Source organism: Coturnix japonica, chromosome 6 (assembly GCF_054131305.1).
Source record: "Coturnix japonica strain WE chromosome 6, WE-NBRP24, whole genome shotgun sequence".
Lineage (NCBI taxonomy): Eukaryota > Metazoa > Chordata > Aves > Galliformes > Phasianidae > Coturnix > Coturnix japonica.
The window spans coordinates 34,997,082-35,016,841 of NC_140668.1; the positions used below are offsets into that span (position 1 = coordinate 34,997,082).

Here is a 19,760-nt window from a genome sequence, read left to right on the forward strand (position 1 = left end):
ATTTGAACAGAAACGTCTTCAGTGGCTTTAACTTTACCAGTGCCCTTGATGAGGTGCAGAGTTGTCAGTACTCTCGTAAAATTCCTCAGTGATGGCTTCTTCTGTTCTCTTTATTTCCTTAAGTGAACATCTGTCTAATTGTTCACCTCCATTGCTTTAGTGCTTTCCTCATGCTTTCTCTGTTTCCAGACAATAAACTTTATTTTCTTCATAAGAATTCAGTCTACGCAAGGGTATTAGGCAGCTTGTTTGCACCTTTTAATTTCTGGAAGTTTTCCAGAAGGGCTTTTTGCTGTAGTTCCAATGGGTTCATCAGTGAATCATGTAACATAATGCAGCATTGTGTTTGGGTTTTTATCCGTTACCTTCTGTTTATAAACATCTGCTTGGAAATTTTCTTTTTGATTTTTTTTTTTTTTTTAATATATTTTACATTTTTGCATGTGGCATATGGGTAAGATATACAGTAGCAGCTATTTTTTTCAGGTATTCAGGTAGGTACAGCCAATATTTACCTTGCAATTTGGGGAAAGCCTAAGCTATTAGCTGAAAAAGCAAAAGATGTAAGGTAGAGTATATTCCAATTATTTAGCCATATCTGACAATATCAATGAAATCAGAATCAATTCAGTAACTGAGTGACTACAGTAAGGGCTGCTATTAACCCTTATGGCAGCAGAACTGTGGAAAGGGTTTAAAAGTCTTTATGTCCAGCAGGGAGAGTACTACTCACAGACTTACCAAGCTGCTTATCTTTAGTTCTTTGTGTTTCAGTTTTGCTTCTTTTCTTAAGGGGAATGAGAGCAAGAGGTATTTTCTTTTTAACTTGCTTCTCCCTCCCTCTGAGCTACGAAACATTCATATCAATTTTGTGTGCTTATTCTTCAGGTAGATATTTTTGGTTAATATCAGTGTTGCACTTTGCTTAAAAAAATGAGACACTATATTGGATTCAATTCACGTTTCTGCCAAAGCTCTTTTTGGCTTTCTTAGTAGAACTATGTGACCTGGGCTCGTGACCCCTTCTGTCTGTACTGAATGCAGTTGGCTTTATGCACCTGTAAAATACATGGCCTGGACTTTGAGCTCCAATTTTTAGGCATCCCTGGGATTACACTGGGTTTTAATTAAGGCTTTACATTCTTGATCACAAATAGAATAACACAATCCCTGAGATGGACCACATTTTCAATGAAATTTAATTCTAGCCCATTTGTTCATGTTTTCTCTGTCATATAATCTTTATTTCTTTAGAAAGAAGGTGTAAAAAACCCCAGCAACTTCTTTTGTGTGTCATCAGAACACAAGTGGCATAGAGCTGGGTTTCCGTATTCCAGTTCAAATATGCTTGATATTTTCTTGTGCATACAGAAAGACTTCATATATTTCATCAAAGTCCATATTGTGAATATTGGGTTTGTATTGAGAACCTGATCCTGCCAACCTTTATTTGTAGAAGAAATCTTTACTAATGTGATTCAGCCCTTTTATTTCACTTTCTAAAATTACGTAGATGGAAATGTGACCTGAGATGGTTTTGTTTGGTGTCAGTCTCTTAGCCAGGAGATGTGAACAGTTGTGGAAGTCAAAGGCCAAGTTTGTATCTGCATTTATTTCTCTGAGGATAGAGTCCTGTAAGATGTCTCTATTATCGTATTCAGAGTTAGCAGATTATATGCTGTGAACTGCACATTATAAAGTCTTTAATTTTTTTTTCCCATTTCCTTGTTTGTCCAAGTATTTCTGCTGATGCTGAAGCACCTCGGAATTGTTATTAAAGAAGTAATGACTTTTAAGAATATCCGCATTTGTATTTTTCCAGTATTAAGTGGGTGTGTGTGTACTGTACCCTAAACCTATAGGCAGGATTTGAGGTACTTTCTAACAGCTGCAGTGCGTTTGTAAGCCTGCAGACGTCACTGTGCTGCCAATTAATTGTGCCGCACTGAATGTTCCTAGACAGAGCGCCCTGTGCCCGTGTTTAAGATACGTTGCTTCGATATCGCAGCTATTGCACTTTGCTCTTAATCTGAAACAATTTCTCAGATTTACTTTAAAACTATTACTTTGTTTTCGGCATTGCATTCAAAGAAATACTAAATTTTCCTTCTATCTTACATGAGCCTCAGCGCAAGATTGTCTTTAATTGTTAGTTATTGTTGTTGCAATACAGATTTATGAACTATTTACTTTGTGTCATATAACATACCATTTTTAAGCAGCATTTTTCAATCTGAACGTAGCTTCCATGAGGGCAAACTGCCCAGAACATCAGTGATCTCACAGTTATTACTTTGTGTCATATATAATCTTGTTTTTTTCCTACAACAAATAAATCTTTGGCCCTCCCTGCAAAAAACACTTGTGGTTACAGTATAATAAAAATAAACTGTTTGTCGTGACTGCAGCTGACATTTATCAGCCTATTTGTGGGTGCTCTTTCTCTCTCTGTATAATACGGAACATAATTTGTCACTTTGTAAATACATTCCAGCCTAAATCCCTGCCGGCATCTGTTAGTGTTTGAAGGATTAATGCACTGCGCAGTGCATGTCTGCACTTTCCGGCAACAACATGGCTTATGATTATGGATCATGAGAGAACAGGGGAAAAGGGTTCGTTTCGTATTTACTTAAACATTGTCGTCCTTTTGACCATCACGCTTTTCTCGACTCACTTGGCATCTGTAGTAAGGACATTCACGTTTTCTGTGTGTGCAAAGTCTCAATGAGAAACCCTGTTATAAGTTTTATTCATCCCTGTATGTGCAGCTGTACGTATAAGATAGCACGTCTTTAAGGCTGCGGATGATTAGCAGCAACAACCTCAAACTGAGCATTTTTTTTTTTTTAGAAGAAAATAGTCTGTGGCTTCTAAATTATCCCAATGCTGTTTGTGTTGTTGCTGTTTTTGACAGTGTGTTCTGCTATCACTTCAAATCTTTCAGAATGAAAAGAATTGAAAGCATTTGAATAGGAGGTTCTCCACAGTCCAGATCCTGTTACACGTTCCCAGGCTCTCTCTATTATTCTGTAAACAAGAATATATGTTTATTAGAACAGTAAACCATACACATGTAATATATTGCCAAGATTACTTGAGATTCCCCAAGATGAATTTAAATGAGCTTTACAGGAATGGGGTTTGGAAATGGAAAGAAATGATCCATATCCAGGGAAAGAAAAAAATCCAGCTATAAGTAGGCTTCCAAGGAAATACCAACAGTTTGTGTACATTAAGAGCTAGACAAATTCCTACTGCCAAAACCTATGGTAGATATATTTTTTTAATGCATGTACTTTCTTGTTATTGAAGCAGATGTGTACTGCGTGCAATGGAACCACACGTATCCAAGAAAAATCAAGGACATTTGGAGCCTGCAAATTGACGTGTTCTGAAATTATAGTCTAGTAATTTCTGTGTGGTTTTTTTTTTTTTCTTCTTCTGTATGGTTAAGGAATAAATAATTTTTAAAATGGCCCTTGGAGACTGGCTTTAGTTACACTTTGTAAGCATGATTTGGGGTTGTTGTAGCTTATTTCTACAAAGATATCTACATTTCTTTTTGAGATTAACTCCTCTTCTTTTTACCTTTATAATTGTCAATAGTATATATATAGAAGACCAAATTTGCAGAGATGCTGATCTAAGCGTTGGCTAATGTAAAGATTGTGAAAAAACAAAACATTGCTCACAGTAGTGGTATTTATTACTGAAGACTAGTAAGTATTGAAACCTGAAGAAAACTGTGTGGCTACAAAGAAGTAGATGAATGTATTTTACATTTCTCTTTGTATGTAGGCACACAGTTCATAAATTTTGGGGAATTAAAATGACCTATTGCATGACTAAGAAAGCACTTCCGCGTCCAACTAAAATTAGAAATTATAGCTAGGGAGTTCTGTAATATAGCTGCATTTATGACATAACATTTAAATTATAGGTAAATTAAGTGTTTGGAAGGAGGAAAAATATGGCTGTTCTTTGTTTCAGTGTGGGGACTCTCAAAAACTGAACTCTTTTGTATCAGGTCTCCTTTACTACTCTTCCGTATCTCTTGTCTTTGGAGTTTAAATTGTTCATCTGATGCCTTTATTTTCAATCCCTAGGAGGGTCCGGATTTCAGTATTGCTTTTATAACCAAACTGAGACTAAGTCTCCAATTCAGAAGTTTGTTCTAGGCTAGGGAACTGCCATTTCAGCTGTAAGATGTGCATTTGTAGTCCAGTCCTATCACAACTTGATGGCTTCATGTTGTTCTGAAGGGGGGACTCTTACTGTTATAACAATATAGTAGAAGACACCAACAAGGTAAACTTTTCTCTACCAGACCATCCATAAGTGTTCTAGAGAAGGGGTCAGGAAAGGGGAAAGAATCATAAAAATCTATTCTTCATGATATAAGGGAAATATAAAGATGATCATTAAGTGTTCTGGTATGTATCTCTGGGACTCTCTTCTAGCAAAGAGATGCAATTGTCCAATTCAGATCCTTGAGAAGGAGTTCTGTAGCATTCAAAGCACACAGCAGTATGAAAGCAGGCATTACATAAATACAGTTTTGCATGAAGTACCAAATGTTGAATATGTGAGGGACAATAATATTTACAGTCCTAATCCTGACTGAAAGCCTTTTTCCCTATAATGTTCCTCAATAAATACTGCATGGCACTGGCTATTGGCTGTCATGAGCTATGTGTGTTAAATTGCTAGACATGCTTCCAAAGCATCCTCTGCTTTGCTCTTAGCATGGAAATGGGGCTTTATTTGGGCACTGTCTGTCAGATGCTGAGTTTGGGTTATTTATTAACTTTATGTATTTTAAGATAAATATTTTTCTTGAAGATTTTTTTTTAATTATTTCTCACACTGCATAAAAGAATTACTTGCATAACAAGACAGTCATCAAGATAATTTTTATCAAACTGATTTTTTAACCAATTTATTGCATTTTCAGTCCCTTGAAGTCAGATATTTTTAGTTGTTCTATGTATTCAGCTTTGAGTTTGTAGCTTTTAAATGCCACAGATATGTACATGATACCTTTTGAGAATGAAATTATGCAGTAAATTATCTAGTGTCCACTATGTTACATTTTAAGTAAGCCCTCACCAAATGACTTGTACTTACATGAGATACAGGGGCTACAGCATATTTATTAAGACTCTTCAACTCTGTATGAAACTGGAGCAGTCAGAAGTAATGGTGTCTGCTGAAAGATTCTTTATCATATGAATTTACTTTTAGTCATCTATTATTTATTTCAGCTATTTTATATGCCATTATAATAAATATTATGACAGAGAAAGCTTTTATGCTTCAACTTATTGTACTGCTCTTCACTTCCTTGCAATCCTTCAGGAAAATGCAGCTGTGCTTTACCTATATTTAACGTAAATCATCACTTACATTTGAATGAAAAATTCACTATGAAAAAGAGCTTCTTCTTCAATACCAAGACACAAATGCACAATCATGTTTACTGCCAAGCTACTCTACCATGCAGTGTTCATTTTTAAACAGTTTTTAAGCTGTAAAGTGAATACATTGCATATAGTGAAATTGCTTGCTTTCTGGATGTTTTCACTTTCTTGTTAGTTTCTGCCTCAATAAGCATTTTTCTAGGGTGAGTGCAAAATACAGCCAATTGCACATAAGTATTTTAATATTTTTGCTTCAATAGGGAGCAACTTGCATACAAAACTAAACACAGTGTTTTCTGGTGTTATTTCTATTTAGAGCAATGAAACTTATCTGGAAATATTGGTAAATTGCTTTCAGAACTGAGCATATAACCATCAAAAATTTTTTACTTAGCACTTTTCAAAACGTTTCAGTGTTGTTGGAGGGGGCCTTGTTAGGACCAAGAGAATGATACATCTTGGGCGGCTTAGTCAAAGACACGATGCTGGTGCCTACATCTTGTTAGCCTTGAACTGCTCTTTAGGCTTCAGGAAATGCAAGTTCCTCCCCCCCCCCCCAGAGTCCCTTTTTTGCACTGTGTAGTAAAGGCCCTGTGAGCTAGAAGTGAGCTATGTAAATGGTTCTACACCCATTCTGTTGTTTAATTTTCCCTTAGATGATGTAATTGAAGTGAAAACAGTAGAAGGAGGATTGATACATTTTAATAATTTAATGTAAAAAACTGTAGAGTTTGCTGTCTTAGCGGGTTGAATATTATGATGTCAGTTTTAAGCTTGACTGTCTTTTGTATTTGGGAAAGTGACAAGTCCCATTTAAGACTTCACAACATAAAATGAGGCATAATTCGGTACTGAAAATATGTGGAGTAAAATGGTGAGAGACATCAGCATAATAAAATTATGACACATTAGATCAGGATTTGCAGCATACCATTAGCAGTCAGTTCTGACTGTGGATTACAATTACAGTTTTCATGCCTTTTAGAAATATCTTTTTGTTTTTACTATCTTTTTAAATAAGAAATGCATGCTTTCTCTTTTAATAAGTGCTGTTATACCTGCTACCCAGGCATACAGAGAAAGAGGGAAAACATTAAAGATAATGCTGGGCTACTGTAAAACAAACAAAAACAAACAAACAAAAAGGCTACAGCCAAAATCCTCATTCCTGTCACTGATTGGAATTATTCTGACATTATTAGCAATGTAGCTTTAAAGTACCTTGCCTTATTCATAGCTTTCTTTATTTCTTTTAATATTATTTTTTAAATTGTAATGTGAAAGAGTGTGAAAAAAAATCAGGTGTGAAAGTGTGTGTTGAAAGTAAGGACTTAGTGTTTCTGTCCTTCAGGAGGAACTGATGGTCTCTATGAGAAGTGCTTGAATCTGGCTGGTGCCTAAGGTTAGCGCCTACAGGTTAACCAGTCATTTTGCAGGATTGTGCATCCTCTTCTTAATGCTGACTGTAATATCACAAGCTATTTGTTTAGTAAACATTTTATCCTGTTAAACTGAATGAAAAACTATGTAGGCTGATAGGTTGTTTTCTACAATTATGTATCTCCTGCTATGAGTAACAGATTGTTTTAGGTTAATATGCAGGGTTGTTTTTAGCTGGTTTTATAGAGTATTTTTGAAATCTATTTCCATTGGCTTATTTAAAATGCACGCATTAAGAATAATGCATACTGCACCTTTTATTTCATGACTTACATAGAAGTTTCACCAGCTAAAGGGAAGGAAAAAAGGGTACCATATTAACCTTAAAACTACCTCGTGTCAATTCATTGCATTACTTAAAGCTGTGCACTATATGGTCTTTAGCAGAACCACAACAATAAAATGCTATTTCTGGCACTGAATGTTGTGCTCGTCTATTCCAGTTGATGATTTGTATTCGCTTTGGGGTTGTAATGTTGAACAAGAGACTCAGACTTGTTTCATAATACATTTGCTACAATATGATACTGTGAACTATACTTGCTGTTATTTGTCTTTTATTTATTTTATTTTCTCTTTCTCTAGCATAAAGCCAAAGTAGAAGCGATGACCTTAGACCTTGCTTCTCTGCGCAGTGTGCAGAACTTTGCTGAAGCATTCAAATCCAAGAACATGTAAGTACTCAGAAGATTACACTTAATAATTTCTTGTTATTTATCAGCTGAGCAAAATTGGCAGAACTCACCACAGCTGGACTGATCAGTTACCACAGTAGGTAAATTGAGACACTTTGTTTTCATCCTAGAAAATAATTGCAGATCTCCCAGAATTCAATGTGTGGCCATATCTTAAGCCTAAAGGAGGGCATCAATAACACTCCAGCTATTGAGAAAGGCCAAAGATGAACTGTATAAAAAACAGCTTGGGCAAGTTTTATCAGCTCTGTTGTGGTTTGAAAGTTTGTGGGTGAACAGTTTGCACACTCGTTGTCTTGCTTTCTTGTCTAACCTACCATATCCTTTTCCAATTCTTTTGTAACAGTTTTTGTACTGTCTAGCATCTTCATGTCTGCAAATCGTCATGAAATAGAAAGACAAAAAGCCTCGCAATGTTAAAGCTTTAATACTAACTCAGTTTTATAACATGTTTTAATTTAGAACAGAAAGATTAGAAAGAAATTTAATTTAATTTCTTCATGCTTTTAGTATGCTACATTTATTTAAAAAGAGGATGTGGTACCATGAAAAGCTAAAACCACCCTTCCTTCAGATGCAGTTCTTAACTTGATTTGTGCATTGCCAATCATACCGTACGCTCATCCTATGCGGTCCATTTGGTATGCATGTTATAAATCTGTTGAAGTGAATGTTCTTAAATCAAATTTTGCTATAGAAATTAGAAAATGAAAAGATTTGGAATCAGTAAAACCTGTTTGACTTCTGTTAGCATGCCTTGTTTTACCAGCGTTTAGCTGTGTTGCCTCTGATCGAGTTTCCTAATGTTTTGCTCTTGTTTTATTCTGAAAAATTTTAGTCATTGGCTACAGCCTGTGTCTTGCCTTGGGATATTTCTGTCTAGAATCTGTGCTCAGATGCGTGTGTGTCTGGTGGAGCTGCTCTGAGCATTACTGAAAAGTCAAAGGCCCTGTAACTATTGAGAAGTGTGTGGGGTTTAGACAAAAATGAGTTTCCAGCTATATTTTAAACTTTGAGTCTGAATGGTAACCAGGCTCCCTCACTGCCTGTCGCAGTGGGTCTTATATCTGATACAGATACAGAAGAGTTACCTTGCAATCATCAGCACAGGCAGGAGAGTGGACGGGAAGACCTACTGATTTTTTTTTTTCTGATGCAACTGTATCTAGATATGGTCAGAAAAGCAATTATGTGGCAATGGCATCTTATTACTGCAATGCCAGCCCTATGTGTTTTCCAGCGCTAATATGCACTAACTACTTTTGTCTCTGTTTTGCAGTCATGTCCAGAGGCCTTTGTCAGATCAGTGATTCCTTTGCATTAGTAGCTTTTTGAGCAGTTGAACAAAACCTTACAGGCTTCAGTGTCAAGCTGAATGAATCTTGTACTTTATGCTTTGGCAAGTCCATAAGCTGGTAGCTTAATATCCATAAGACCTTGGTATCTCTGCTTTCCTGGACCTGGGTGAGAGGGTGTACTGTGATACATTCACAGTTTTAGCGTAGTAGCTGTAAATCTTAGTTACGAACATAGGAGATACTGGATAAGTATACAGTTTTTCTTACAAAATCTTCCTACAGATTCTTTAGCAATAAAGTAGAAGAAAAATTAAGTTGTTGTTTGGTTTGTTTGTTTGTTTTCTGAAGAAGGCTCTCATCATTTGAGTTCTGAGTTTTATGGTTCTCAGTTTCTTGGTCCTGAATAAGAAAGCTAAAGTGGAAGTACTTTGGATAAAAGCATCCCTAAATTTCTTTTCCTTAACAGATCAAAACTTCTTTTAGGTGGGGAAGGGGATTACCAGGGTTAGAGGGAAAAATGCTAAACTAGTAAAAACCAGGAGAAAAAGCTGCTTTCTTGAATGTGTTTGAGAACCAAAGAGATCCTGAAAACGACTTGAAGAATGGAGAAATGTCATCCTCTGCTCAGCAGGAGCTGGTTGCATGAAATAACAAATAATGCAACAGAGGGAGCACTGAGAAAAACATAAATAATAAATGGGTGGAAAGGTACTCTGGAAAGGAACTTTTAATACAGTTTGAAGTAGTAGGTAAGAGCTAAGATAAAAGTAAAAAGCAGATGATCAATCTTAGAAGCACGAAAACTCAAAGAGATTTGAAAGGAACCTTGTATTCCTTTCTGGATTTATTAAGTGTTGCAGCCTTGTCCACAGATAAAATTTGAGCTTAGAGTGTATAAACACTGGTAAATTATGCTGTGTTCCTATAAATATACTCCAGAAAATTCTTTATCCTCATAGGAAAAAAAAATAGTTTTTTGTTTCCCATTATTTATACTCTTCAGTAGATACAGCTGCTTTTTCCTGAGACTTTTCTTTATCCATGTAGTCTCAAATGAAACTTTGGGATAAAAGGCTATCCTAGGTCTTGCAGGTCTGTGATTGAAGCTGAATACAAGCTTACCTTACCAGAACAGCACTTCCCAGTTTTAATTTCTCTTTCCGTTAAGAAGATTCTGTGGGAAGGAAAAGGTAAAGGTAATAGTTGCTGTTCAATCTCCCAAAGTCTTCTGATGGAATATGATAATATTGCAGATCTACCCCGTATTTCATCATGGGACTGCAGCACAATCTGGACACAATGTGACTGATGTATGAAATGGTAGTCTGACCTGACTACCAGGCAGGGCCAAAGTGTTTGCAAAACAAATTGTTTAGAGCAAGCATTCATTATGGCACAGTGATGGTTACTAATTTTAGGTTTTCTTGAAGTTTTGAAATGCAGTGCTGACCTTTCTGTGATTTTTACTGTTATCTGTGACACTCTTGGAGGACACCCAGCTTGTTGTCTCTAGGTCGGTTTCTCACTGTCTGTTTCTACCAAGGGTGGGTGACTTTCACTTCTCTCGTGAAGATGGTGGTAGGGGTAGGATGAGAGCAGGAAAAATGGTCTCAGTGCACCTGAGAGCTAAATTTGCTCAGGTTATTTCTACTGTCTGTCTCTAGTCTTTCCCCTCTGCTAGTTTTCAGCTCAGGCAGTTGATTGAATGTCTCTGTTAAGGAAAATCAAATAAATGATCTGTTTTTAATAATGTTCTGGGCTACGATGGATTTGCTATTAGCTGCTTTTTGTACAGTTGGATGAGGCAGACAATCCAATCTTTCATATTAGGCTTTTGGAACTAAAAACACTGAATTGAATCTTCTCTACATTGAGTGGGCACAATGTGAGGAATTATGGTTGGTATTAATCCCACTTTAAGACAAATGACTGCCCTCCTGTGCTTCTATGCAATGTAGCATTTAAATCTAGCAAGCATCAGTATTTAGCAGTTCATGGACAGAAGGATTTGAAATTTTTAACAGAACTTATGTTTGATATTTTGGTTATCACACATTTGACTACAGCCTGCATGGTTTAATTGTGAAGGAGATATATTTCAGCCCTAAAATGTACAGGGTAGGTATTGGTTTTTTTTTCCAATGCCTACAATCATTTTATCATTCCACTTGCATGATCCTCAGCATAAGAACTGTGATATGATCAAAACAGTGGGCAGAACTGAGCGATAAAGTTGCAGATCAAATTTTATGTGCATCTTAGCTTGGAGTGGTGTGCGGTACTGCTTGGTTTGAATTAAAGTTTTCTTCAGCCAAACAGTAAAACATCAATTTAATGTTCTCCATGTTTAAGATAAAGAATGAGATTATCCTGAAAAAACGTGGTTTACTTCAAATTAAAAAAAAACAACAGCATTTGCCAATAGCTACTACTGAGAGTTTGCTGAGTTGGAATCAGCAAGTCACAGTTATGCAACTCAGTTATGTAGGACTTCTGTCTGTAGATTTTCACTTCTGTTTCTTTCCAATACTTTAAAATACATATTTATTATCGTTATTATTATTATTATTGTGGTAAGAGTTTGGCAGATGTTAACAGTTTATTTGTTTATACTGTATATAGGAGTATAAACAGACAGCAGTTACAAATTATGATCCTCTGTTTGGAACTTAGTCTCTTCTTGTTTCCCCAACCAGACCCCAAATGGAGAGGGCCAGATTTTCAGTTGGCCTCCTTAACCAAGGCCACAGACTCCATAAGTGCATACATTTTTCATGCTGCAACCAGAAGTGTTATGAAACCTTGCAGATGCAATTAAGATTTCTGAGCCTGCTAAAAATTCACCGCAGAATTCTGTTTTTCTAGATCTACATGTATGATGACTGATTTATTACATGCCTTATTTTCTTTCTTTTTCTTTTCTTTCTTTTTTTTTTTTTTTTAAATTCTAAGTTAACAGCAATTAAATCACAGAGGTCGTATGAAAAATTCTATCTGTACCTATAAATACATATGTAGAAATGGGATCTGTTCAGTGAGTTGTTTCACAGACAATTTAAAGGGTCCAGAAAAAAAGGAATATACAATTTAAAGGAATTATTAGTGATACTTTTATGCCAATACACCAAACAGTTCTGTAGTAGAGTTCTCTTTGTTAGAGACAATTGTTGCCACTGCGTAATGTTATTCAAAGTGTGAATATATTTTCTAACCTGCAGACATCTTTGAAATTTATAGACACGCGTCTTGTGAATTAAATCTAGAAACAGTTGAACTATTAAATTTGTCTTTTGAACTCAGAATATGACTTGCATTCTAACAGTGCTACTCAGACACAAACTTCTGGACAGCATTGTAAGTTTTGAGATATTCAAAAATATCCACGTTGAATTAAGTATGGAAACATGCATAACTTGGAAGTTATTGTTGCAGACAGCATGTATCTTAAATTTAAATAAGATCAAAGTTTGACTGAATTTGAAACATGCGTAATAATATTAGAGTGAAACACTTTGTTTTCCTTATGTGGTGGTACTGTGTCTTATTAAAGCCTAGGGATTGGCTTTCTGCATAAATATCTTCTTTCTTTCCTTCCTTTTTTGTTTTTCTTTCCTTCTGTCTTTAAGCTCTTGTACACAATTACCCCATTATAGTAGCATGTGTCAAGTCATGTGCATCCAGAAACTATTTCCAGTATTTTTTTTTTAATTAGGAATCTTTCAAGCTTAATCCCTCCCCCACTTTTACTGGAGGCCAGAGAACATGATGTTTTCACCAGATCACCTTATCTGCTGCATTGGAACACAAGAAATATCTCCATTCTCAGAACATTTTCTTAAAGTCAAACTCTTAATTAAAATATACGATGGACTATAACATTAATTAAACATTAACTGAAAGTACACCTGCAAATAAAATTAAATGCTTTTGTGCATTGACAGCAGAATGAATCATAGGTGCTTGCAGTTTTATAACTGGACTGCCTAAGATTTGTGAACTTGCCACTCATCTTTGCAGGGTTATCCAGATTTCTTCCTTAAGTTACAGGGAATAGAGTCTCCCTCCTGCATTTGGCATCTGAAGATGTGTGGCTGTTTCTGTTTCTCTCAGTACCTGGATTGGCTGTTTTGGTTGGCTCAGACTACCTTTAGCTCTAGCACTGGAAACAAAATGGAGAGTGGAAAATGAAACCAACTGCTTTGGAAGTACTTTTTGATTCCTCTTCAGTGTGTAAGCAAGAAGAAATTTGAAGCCAATTTTGATAAAAATCTCAGCTCCAGATTTCAGCATAATTTGTAATGCTGATGGGAATGCTGCCCTTCACTTGATCTCAGGGAAGGCTATTTGGCTACTGTTCATCTTCAGAGTCAGAGCAGACCAAAACTCTCACAGAAGTGCCATAAATGTCACTGTGGCATGGATCTGGACTATAACTTTGAACTAAGAAAACAATGTCCTGTTAGTTATTTATTCTACTCAGCTGTAGATGACGAGGTGAACAAAGAGATGAAACTGCAGGTATGCTTAAATACTCAAATTACAGTGGAGGAATGAGGGAATGAATCTCCAGAGTCCAGAATTATGTATTTAAATAGGAGACTGGAACCAAAACTCTGCTCACTAGTGACTGCCCAGACCAAACTATTAGAGTCATTTCTTCTTGTATACACAGCCCGGCCCTGTAAATGTTGTGTTAATTTCTGGAAAATGATGTGGTTTGGGTAGAAGGGATGGAAAGTATCCCTTTGCCACCACCACCCAGTCCACAAGCTGGTGCTTAATAAGTGCTCCTGAAAGGTAGGAGGTGAAGGTTTGGAGGCTGTCGTATTGTCACACACAGCAGCATGTAATTATGCAATGGGGATGGCACTGCTGCCATCAGCAGCAGCATTTTGTAAAAGGCTGAGCTCGGCCTAATTCCTTAGGATTTGAAAAGTGGCCTGTAAGAAAGTCAAAAGAAAGGAAGCTTCTTGAAACAGACCTGTTGTTCTTGAGAAAATTTGGGATTTGCTTTGTCCGTCTATTTCTTTTCTGACTTACTCTAGCCAGGTATATGTTAGGACCACGAATCCTGAGTGGCTTCTGCTCAGCACACCGGTGGTTTTGATTCCTGTTTTGAGCCATGTGTTTATGCCAAAGTCTAAGACAGGTCTAAGGCAGCCCATAAAGTGTTTTGGAGTCCATTTCTAGAAGTCTCCAGAGGCACTTTCTTTCCACAAAGTTCCAGAAGACACATCAGCTGCAAAGTGTGTTTTGAGTATCTAAGGAAGTCAAATATATATGACTTAATCTGCTTAATTAAAATCTACTCTGTTGCAAAAAAAACACCAAAAACCCAAGGAATTTGCTGTTGTATAGCTTAATGGATTTTAAGATTTGTGTGTAAATGATGTTGTCTTCTAAAATTTCTGAAATATAAGGCAAATATATTTTAATGCTTAAGCAGTTGATTAAAAAAATTAGTTAAAGCTTTTATATGGGAGATAATTGAAACACATGAAGGCAGAGTCTTTTGGCACGTGAGTATGATTGCTTTACTGCTGACTTTAGACAGACTGTGCATAGGCCACACGTGTCTTAATCTTAGAACCACAAAAAATTGTGTTATACTCTGCAAAGGTTGTATTTCTTCATTAGCTGCTCCCAAGGCATCAAAAATCCCTGAGGATTTCAAAAGACATTAATTTTTATCACAACATGGAATCTTTCAGGTCTGAATGGCAGCACACAGCTGCTGTGGGCTTGATTACAGCTCTATATTTCTCTGGGCAAAACAGAGGAAAGAGTTGTCAGTGGCAAGTGAAATGTTCAAAGTGCATAAACTGTTTTATTGTTTAGATGATCAGCCACGGTTCCTAAAACATATTCCAAAGGGTTAGTTGTTTTCAATGGAAAATACCATGATACGTAATGAAAGTAGTAACTGGCCTTTCTTGTGAGTTGTAGCTTCCTTCTGTTTTCTATTCACAGTCACACAGTGTGTGCAAAAGAAATTTATATCATTAGAAGTAAAGTACATGTGAAAACAACAAATCATTCTGTGGTTACTGCAAGATAAATGTTCCTTTAGAGCTGGCTTATACTTACTAGTAACTGCTTGTGTATGTTTGTAAATGATGCTTTGCTATAGGGATTTTGAGAAAGATAGGTTTGTCCCTATGTGAATTGCTGAAAGGAAATTACCAGATTATACATATCTTCTAAGTGTCACTGATATTAAAAAAAAATAATAATCTTTGCAAGATGTGGCAAATAGTGGAATGAGGGGATCCTCATACTGTGCCAGAACTTGAAAAAAGAAAGAAGAGAGTGCAGAATGGAAACACTGAAAGGTTGAACAGATACAGAAACTAAGTTTCACCACCTGGTTTGGTCTCCTTTCTACCCTGACCTGTCACCAGGAACTTCAACATCCGTATGCATTGAGGCATTTGCAGAACTAGCAAAGATGCAATAATTTGACAATGGAAAATATGGGTTTTTGGGTGGATTTTGGTGTGCAGTCATGCTGGGCTTAGGGACGAACAGCACTAATGCTTTCTCATACCAATTCTATGAGTACAGTGTTTGCTGTCGGAGATAATACAGGGTTAGATTAGAGCTGTGCAGAAGGAAATTCACAGCTCTGGATAATGGGCCCTAAAAAGGCGGAAGTGTCCCTGGTATGAACACAGTGGAAGAAAGAAACTCCCCACGTGCTCATGAAATATAGTTCTTCCTTCTTAGTAAGAGGTGAAGTATGTCTGAACAGGAAGAGGAAGGCTCATGGATTGAGTTCATTGATCCTTGTTCAGCAGTTTGCTTCTCCTCAGATTTACAGCGTCACATACCTTGTTTGTGGTGTATAAAACAGCAAAGTGTAGGAGACAGATCATGTCAGTAACTTAAACCTCATCCCTACATTTCTTCATTTTGTGTGTAATCTGTGAAATTCATACTGCAGTAAAATGTTAAAATCCCAATTTGGATCTTTTTTGAGGGAAAATACCTTGGGAAGTGTAGGTTTTGCTAATGTCAGCTTGATGGCAACATTACAGATGTTTTAGATATTAATGTTAGAAGTATAAATACGTATATATTTTTAATTAGGTCTAAATTTCTCTTCAGAAGTTCAAATTAAGATTTTTACAATAGTGGAAATTGCTTCTGCACCTCCACTGAATGGAAAAGGAGGGGCCTCTCTTTCTCATCACCCTAGAACTAAGTCTTCAAAGCGTAATCACTTATTAATTTCTGGAAGTGTAACATATGTGACTCTTTTGTTTTTCCCTGTATGTTTACAAAAATGAATACAAGGAAAACCAGGACTAATGGATGTTTTCTGTTTAGATCTGAATCTACTGAGACCTTTTTTCCTTCTCCAAACTTTTAAGCAATTGCACACTCATGATTTTATAGAGGTAATTAATAATGATTGAGAGATGGTTGACCTACATGGCAGTATGTAGGTGATATTTTATGAACATACAGGAGCAGCTGCTCATAATTCCCATGTATTAGGTATGAAGAGAGAAGCAGAACAATTTCAGTCCATTCCCATTAATCTCTTGGAAATGGGGCAGAAGTACTTGCTGATCAACAGTGTCAAATCCTGCAAAGAAATCCAGTTGGAAGAGTTTTAGAGAATTTTCCTTGCTTATAGCTGGAGGTCATCCATCAGGACTCCAAGTCCTTCGTTAGTAGCTTGACTTAAAATGAAGCCCATCTGACAGGGATCCACTATTCTGTCAGCTGACAGGTGGCAACAGAAGCTATTTTTGGTATCTTTTCAGTCAGTGCTCTCAGAAAAAGGGAAATTAGGCATGCATTAAGCATTTATTTCCAAAATTCATACAGTTAAGCAGTGCTTTTTTGTGTGTGTGTTTAAGTTTTCATCAACGTAGTAAATATTTTTGAGTGGAATGCAGATCATGCATGGTGCCAAGATCTCCTGCTGCTCTTTGACTTTTGGTGATTTCCTTGTCGCTCAGTTTCCCTTTGCTGCTTCTTGCACGATTGAGAGAAATTTCTGGAGATTATTGTTTAACTCATTTTTGTTTTGTTTTCTGGGGAGTCGTATGACTGCATTTTGGTTGTCCTCTTTGTGTAGACAGACATTTCTGCACAGAAGTAGTCGTCTTTTCTAGCTCTGCGAGGAAGCAACCTGGGTGTTCAGAGTTATGGGATGGAAAAATGTGGTGGGCTGTGACTTTGCTTCTTTCTGGAAGAGAAGTCACATCTCTCTGCCTTCTTTACTGGCCGTGACATAGGTCTACAGTTGCTTATGGGACTTGGGGGATATGGCAAAGCCTTTTCTGTTGAATTTCTGTGTAATTCCAAACAGTGTGAACTTTTCAAATCACTTGAGAAGTGCCCCAGATGGTGTGACATTCTGCTTCATGGGAAGATTTGAAAGCATTCCCTTTGCATAATTTCTGGTTAACTATTTCATTGCATTTGCAATGGGAGAACACCAAAGCCACGAACTCTGTTGACATTTTGGCAGTGTTTGTTTAACCTCCTAGTGCACAGGCTGCATTTGTTGAAAAATATTATTCTTACCTTTGCAAATCATCGGTAATTAATTCCCTTGGAAATATCTACTGCTTCACATAGTCACCTTGGGAGTCTGCTGGCAGATCATAGTTTAACATCAGGTGCTAACCAAATTGATTATTACATTTTGTAACTGACTGATTTGTAGCAGCAACTTCATTTCTGTACCCCTCTAATGTATTAATTTTTTCTGTTCTAAAATAATGCAGAACAGTTGGATTATTTTGTGGCTTCTAGTGGTGAATTTAGCACAGCATGCAAGATCCAAATGACTCGCCTGGTACTAGGGTTAGTGATGTGTCACAGGCTTGTAAAGTGCACTAGATATTCAGTGGTTTTTGACTGAGATATTCACAATTAAAGATGTCCTTATTAATTCTACATGCTTTTTAACTTTTAGTAAATTGTTGCTACAATTACCAACATGATGAGAGTTTTCTACAATTGCTGCATAGCTTGCAGCTTAAGCAGTATATTCTCTAGTCTCGGTCATGCTGTGAATGAGAAGAAACAGTGACTACATGCTATGGTGGAGCAGCTTATGTTCAACTCCCAGTACATACTTAAATTGTAATGGTAGAACACATTAGCTCACTTGGTGTGATGTAAGTCACTGACTGAAGACATTTTAAGGAGACATAGGGGTAAATTTGCAAAACACTCTGGAAGGTTTTAACTGCACGGAGCTTCCAGAAAGATCAAGTAGGCGTCATGGTTAAAGGGAACAGCTTGGTAATGTCAATACTAAGAAAATTTTCCGTTGCTGATGATATTTTTTGGTTAGACTTAGTTGTTTGTAATTCTACATCAAAGGCACTACTTGAAACCAAGGAGAGGGTTGTTTTTTTTTGTTTTCTTTTTCCTTGGGCTCAGGAGGAAGCCTAATATAGATCACAGCAGTATTTTTAATGAACTTGTGAAATCAAGGTCATACTTCTGCTATCACTTAAAAATACTCCTGTCATAAAGCAAAGCTGTAGTGCCAGATGTGTGGTGTGAATTGTCAAGTATCTTAAGAATTTTGTTCCTGCATGATGATACGTTCAGTGATACAGAGCTCTGCACCACTGAGATTAGAATCTGTCATCTGTGGCTGAAATTCATAACCACGTGATGACTGTTACAGAGGTAATGTGGAACGGCTATGTAATCTCATTCTGTTCCTGGTGTGTAAATGTCCGGATCGCAAAAACTTAGGTGACAATTTTCAGTGATTGGACCTTGGTTAGTATTGAGACAAGAAACACCGATATCTTTGTACTGATGGATGCAGACCTGAGAGATGGTTCTTTCTGAGCTGAGATGATGAACAACAGCAGTAGCTGCTGGTATAGCCCTTCAGGTTTTTTTGCTGTGATGTTTACTAGAGAAATCACTTTTAAACCATTTAAAAACACTAACGCTGAGGACAAATATAGGTATTACTTGTTCAGTAGCATATTCATTTAAAATGTTTCTGTATTCATTTTTATATGTCTTCACAGATTTTTAATAGGGTAGTGTAAGTATTTTTAACTTTATAGTCTCTTTAAATTTCATAACCTTTATTAAAAAAATAGGACAAAATATTATTCAGAAAATAAAAAGCTCACGACTGAGGCATAATTTTATTTCTTTTATAAAAGCCTATTTAATGGACTTACAGTTTAATAGTGACTACCGTTTATAGTTTTATAATTTTAGAATCCTCTTTTTAATTAATTGAACTGAGAGATTTAGGTGTAGAGCGCATATTTTGCCTCTGGTAGTTACTCTGTAATTAGTATTAATGAAGGGTATGACAATTTGGATAGGTGGAATATACCGTTGGTTCATTTGCGGGTCCTTTCTGTCTAACTGTGGTCTGTTATTTCATAGTACATATAACAGTTATTGCATAAAGTTAAAATCCTTCTATACAAACATGCCACATTTGCTTTCTCAGGGAATGATGATGGTATTTTCTATATTACTGCAGTACTCAGGTGCCCCAGTTCTCAAAGAGGAGGTTCATATACCAAAACCAGCATCTATGCTGAAGAAACTTGTTCCTTTTCCCAGGAAATTTACAAATCTGTAAATTAATTCTTGTCAGAGCTTTCCGTAAACTTTAAGAAGAGATGATGAATCATCCCAAGTTTCCCCACGTGCATTCTCAATCTTCATGAGGCTTTGTTTTCCTCTTGGCAGATGGATCAGATGACAGGCAAGATGAACTTGAGTTTAAAGCATTTTGATAAAATATGTCTCAAAGGGTTGGATATCTGTTTAAAAATACAGTCTTTTATACCTCAGCAAATAGCCTGATTGCGCGGTGTTGAGTGAGATGGCAAACGCACTACCTTTGTGCAAAGTGGTTTGAGCAGAAAGGGAGATATGTACCTTTCTGT

At 36.6% G+C, this 19,760-nt stretch overlaps 1 protein-coding gene across 1 annotated transcript in view; it reads left to right on the forward strand.

Moving 5' to 3' along the window:
* The window catches only part of WWOX (WW domain containing oxidoreductase), a 438,054-nt gene that overhangs the window by 84,241 nt on the left and 334,053 nt on the right, over window positions 1–19,760 (forward strand). Inside the window, exon 6 of the mRNA XM_015874118.3 lies at window positions 7,449–7,537. Within this exon, the coding sequence (XP_015729604.1) occupies window positions 7,449–7,537 (89 nt within the window). The remainder of the gene's footprint in view (window positions 1–7,448; window positions 7,538–19,760) is intronic.